This window comes from Colobus angolensis, unplaced genomic scaffold (assembly GCF_000951035.1).
Source record: "Colobus angolensis palliatus isolate OR3802 unplaced genomic scaffold, Cang.pa_1.0 Scaffold502, whole genome shotgun sequence".
In the NCBI taxonomy this organism is placed as follows: domain Eukaryota; kingdom Metazoa; phylum Chordata; class Mammalia; order Primates; family Cercopithecidae; genus Colobus; species Colobus angolensis.
In genome coordinates, this window is record NW_012118511.1 from 167148 (window position 1) to 171584 (window position 4437).

Genomic DNA, 4437 nt, shown 5'->3' on the forward strand with positions numbered 1-4437 from the left:
CTACACCTGGCTAATTTCTTTTATTTTTAGTAGAGACAGGGTTTCACCTTGTTAGCCAGGATGGTCTTCATCTCCTGACCTCATGATCCGCCCGCCTCAACCTCCCAAAGTGCTGGGATTACAGGCTGAGCCGCTGCGTCCAGACTTCTTTTTTGAGACAGAGTTTTGCTCTGTCTCCCAGGCTGGAGTGCAGTGGCGCGATCCCAGCTCACTGCTACCTCCGACTCCCAGGTCAAGCGATTCTCCTGCCTCAGCCTCCCGAGTAGCTGGGATTTCAGGCACCCGCTACCACGCCCAGTTAATTTTTGTATTTTTAGTAGAGACAGGGTTTCACTATGTTGGCCAAGCTGGTCTTGAACTCCTGACCTCATGATCCACCTGCCTCGGCCTCCCAAAGTGCTGGGATTACAGGCATGAGCCACCGCGCCCAGCCTCATTTTTACGTCTTTTATACCTATAAACTTATAAAGAAAAATTACAACTTAAAAATGTGATAGAGTACACTGCTTTTCAAAATTCTCTCGGGAACACGGAAGCAAAATGTTTCAAGATCAGCGGCCGAGAAAAGCCTCACTGCTACACCAGCTCCTATCACGGTCCCAGGTTCACACAACCACCTATGGCACCCTCCTCAGGCGCACCGCCCTGCCATATGCTGCCTGAGCGAGCAGCTCCTTCCTGGGGCACACAAGGCCCTTGGCCATGGTCACTGCAGCGTTCTGCAGTCAGTGACATGTCTGTCCCTCTACTACATTTCAGGTATATGAGGGGAGGCTGGCTAATTTCCCACCATCCTATTCTGAGGTCCTAATATGCAGTAAGGGGGAGCTCCATCAGTGTGAAGGAAGACAATTCAAAGAGTGGAAGGACATCCAACCTTCCTTCTTAGCATTTTGTACTTAAATTTTTTAAATGTCGGCCGGGCACGGTGGCTCACGCCTGTGGCCCCAGCACTCTGGGAGGCCAAGGCAGGAGGATCACGAGGTCAGGAGATCGAGACCATCCTGGCTAACACGGTGAAACCCCGTCTCTACTAAAAATACAACAACAACAACAAAAATTAGCCAGGCATGGTGGCAGGCACCTGTAGTCCCAGCTACTCAGGAGGCTGAAGCAGGAAAATGATGTGAACCTGGGGGGCAGAGCTTGCAGTGAGCCAAGATCACGCCACTGCACTCCAGCCTGGGCAACAGAGTGAGACTCCGTCTCAAAAAAAACAACAACAAAAAAGTTTTTAAATGTCTTAGAGCCTTGAGGAAGGAACAGAGATACGGTACAATGCTACCAGAAAAACCCCATCCTCACCTTGCCCTTCTGAGGTGGCTCACAGGCAAGAAACCAGGATATGTGACATTCTGTCTTGACCAACCACACAGATTCTTTCTCATCTCCAAAAGGAAGTTATTTCAGAGGTACACAACGAACTGTACGTACCCTGGGAATAGGCTCTGCCATTTTCTTCCCTTAACAACAGGGTCCAGAATAAATCTCCAAGGCTCCTTTGGACTCTGAGCTATCATGTCTCTTGTGTAAACCCAAGTGATGAAATCTGAGTATTTCACTATAAAACTCAAGTTCTTAGAGATCAGAATATAAGGTTTCTTTTTTTCTGAAACGGAGTCTCACTCTGTCACCCAGGTGGAGTGCAATGGCATGATCTCAGCTTACTGCAACCTCCGCCTCCCGGGTTTAAGCAATTCTCCTGCCCCAGCCTCCTGAGTAGCTGGGATTTCAGGCGCACACCAACACGCCCAGCCAATTTTTGTATTTTTGGTAGAGACAGGGTTTCACCATGTTGGTCAGTCTGGTCTCGAACTCCTGAACTCAGGTGATCCGCCGACCTTGGCATCCTAAAGTGCTGGAATTACAGCCATGAACTACCACGCCCAGCCAAAACATAAGGTTTTTAAAAATTAAAGAAATGTGAAGACACCCCAAGACTCCTCAGCTTTCTCCAGAAACACAAGAACATACCCTCAACTGATCAAGTTTCTCTCGGATCTGAATGAACCCCAAGTGTAACTTGCCACCGAAGTGGTCTGCCAGGCGACGGTCATTGTCATGGAGACCAAGGTAGGCTGAACAGACCTCGCAGACACGCAGTTTTTGCTGCTGAAAACTGGACGCAGGCATGGAATTTCTGTATTCTTCCTGGAGAAGGAAAATGGAGAAATAAAAGTGAGATATACAGAACTGCCACCACAAATTCAATCTCCAAAATGAAAATATTTGACAAGATGACAGAGGTGACTTTTAAACAAATATTAAAAAAACACAAACAAAACTTCAGATATTTATAACCAACTCAATTTTCACTATTTAAAAAATGTGGCCAGGCATGGTCCCAGTACTTTGCGAGGCCAAGGCGGGTGGAACACGAGGTCAAGAGATCAAGACCATCCTGGTCAACATCGTGAAACCCTGTCTCTACTAAAAATACAAACATTAGCTGGGCGTGGTGGCACATGCCTGTAGTCCCCAGCTTCTCAGGAGGCTGAGGCAGGAGAGTCACTTGATCCTGGGAAGCAGAGGTTGCAGTGCACTCCAGCCTGGCAATAGAGCAAGACTCTGTCTAAAAAAAAAAAAAAAAACTGTGCTAACAGGTGAGGCTCAGTGACCCACGCCTGTAATCCCAGCACTAGGGGAGGCTAAGGCGGATGGATCACTTCAGGCTAGGAGTTCAAGATAAGCCTGGCCAATAAAGCAAAACCCTGTCTCTACTAAAAATACAAAAATTAGCCAGGCATGGTGACAGGCACCCGTAATTCCAGCTACTGGGGAGGCTAAGGCAAGAATCGCTTGAGCCTAGGAGGTGGAAGTTGCAGTGAGCTGAGATCATGCCACTGCACTCCAACCTGGAGGACAGAGGAAAACTCCAAAAAGAAAAAAAAAAATTGTATTCCAGGCCTGATGCCATGACTCACACCCATAATCTCAGCACTTTGGGAGAGTGAAGCAGGAGGATCACTTGAGCCCAGGAGGTGGAGACCATGCTAAGCAACACAGCAAGACCCAGTCTCTAAAAATAAAAAAATAATTAGCCCGATGTGGTGGCATGCGCCTATAGTCCCACCTACTCAAGAGACTGATTCGGGAGGACTGCTTGAGCCCAGGGGGTTGAAGGGGCAGTGATCTGTGATTGCACCACCACACTTCAGCATAGGCGACCCTGGATGACAACAAGACTGTCTCTCTAATATTAAAAAAACAGGTTGGGCACAGTGGCTCACGCCTGTAATCCCAGCACTTTGGGAGGCCAAGGCAGGTGGATCACAAGGTCGGAGTTCAAGACCAGCCTGGCCGAGATGATGAAACCCCGTCTCTATTAAAAATACAAAAAAATTAGCCGGGCATGGTGGCTGGCACCTGCAATCCCAACTACTCGGGAGGCTGAGGCAGAGAACTGCTTGAACCCGGGAGTCAGAGGACGCAGTGAGCTGAGATCGCACCACAGCACTCCAGCCTGGGCAACAGAGTGAGACTCTGTCTCAAAAAAACAAAAAAGTAGACAAGGAAAGAGCAAGAACTTAAATTTCCATCATAGTATATGCTGCACAGCTTAAAAAAAAAACCTGAAGCAAAAACAACACTGTTCAAAACATTGTGTATGAATACACAAATATTCATAATATTACTCTGTCCCCTTCTATAGCTTTGAAACCTTAAATGCCACTCTCTAACATCTTTCAAAATAAATTCTAAGTATGTTGAGTAAAAAAAGTCAATCCAAAAAAGTTATATACTGTATGATGCCATTTCGTAACTTTTTTTTTTTTTTATTAAGATAGAATTTCACTCGTCGCCCAGGCTGGAGGGCAGTGGTACGATCTTGCTCACAGCAACCTCCGCCTCCCGGCTTCAGGCGATTCTCCTGCATCAGCCTCCCAAGTAACGGGGATTACAGGAATGTGCCACCACGCCCAGCTAATTTCTGTATTTTTGGTAGAGACGGGGTTTCACCATGTTGGCCAGGCTGGTCTTGAACTCGTGACCTCAGATGATCTGCCTCTACAAAAATTCCAAAAATTAACCAGGCATGGTGCTGCATACCCAGCTAAGCAGGGGGCTGAGGTGGGAGGATCACTTGAGCCCAGAAGGTCAAGGCTGCACCGAGTCATGATCATGCCACTGAACTCCAGCCTAGGTGACACAGTGAGACCCTACTTAAAAAAAAGAAACAAAAAAGTGATAAAACCCTCAATGTGGAAACCAGGAAAAGTCACCCAAAGGGCAGAAAAGCAGCTTTAAGACTACTGAACACCCCACCTGCTACTGGGAGCACAGAAGACGCCAGAGGTGCCAAAACACCACAGATGTCAGTGCTGCCAGGGTCCTGCACACTCACTCAGTGGCCACCAAGCCTGGCTAATTTTTGTATTTTTAGTAAAGACAGGGTTTCAGCATGTTGGCCAAGCTGGTCTTGAACTCCTGACCTCA

General features: G+C 47.5%; 1 protein-coding gene across 3 annotated transcripts in view; it reads right to left on the reverse strand.

Annotated features, from left to right (window-relative positions):
- The window catches only part of LUC7L (LUC7-like (S. cerevisiae)), a 59974-nt gene that overhangs the window by 9745 nt on the left and 45792 nt on the right, over positions 1-4437 (reverse strand). For all 3 annotated transcript variants that reach the window (XM_011960072.1, XM_011960071.1, XM_011960074.1), the window contains exon 6: positions 1975-2151. In XM_011960072.1, the coding sequence (XP_011815462.1) occupies positions 1975-2151 (177 nt within the window). The remainder of the gene's footprint in view (positions 1-1974; positions 2152-4437) is intronic.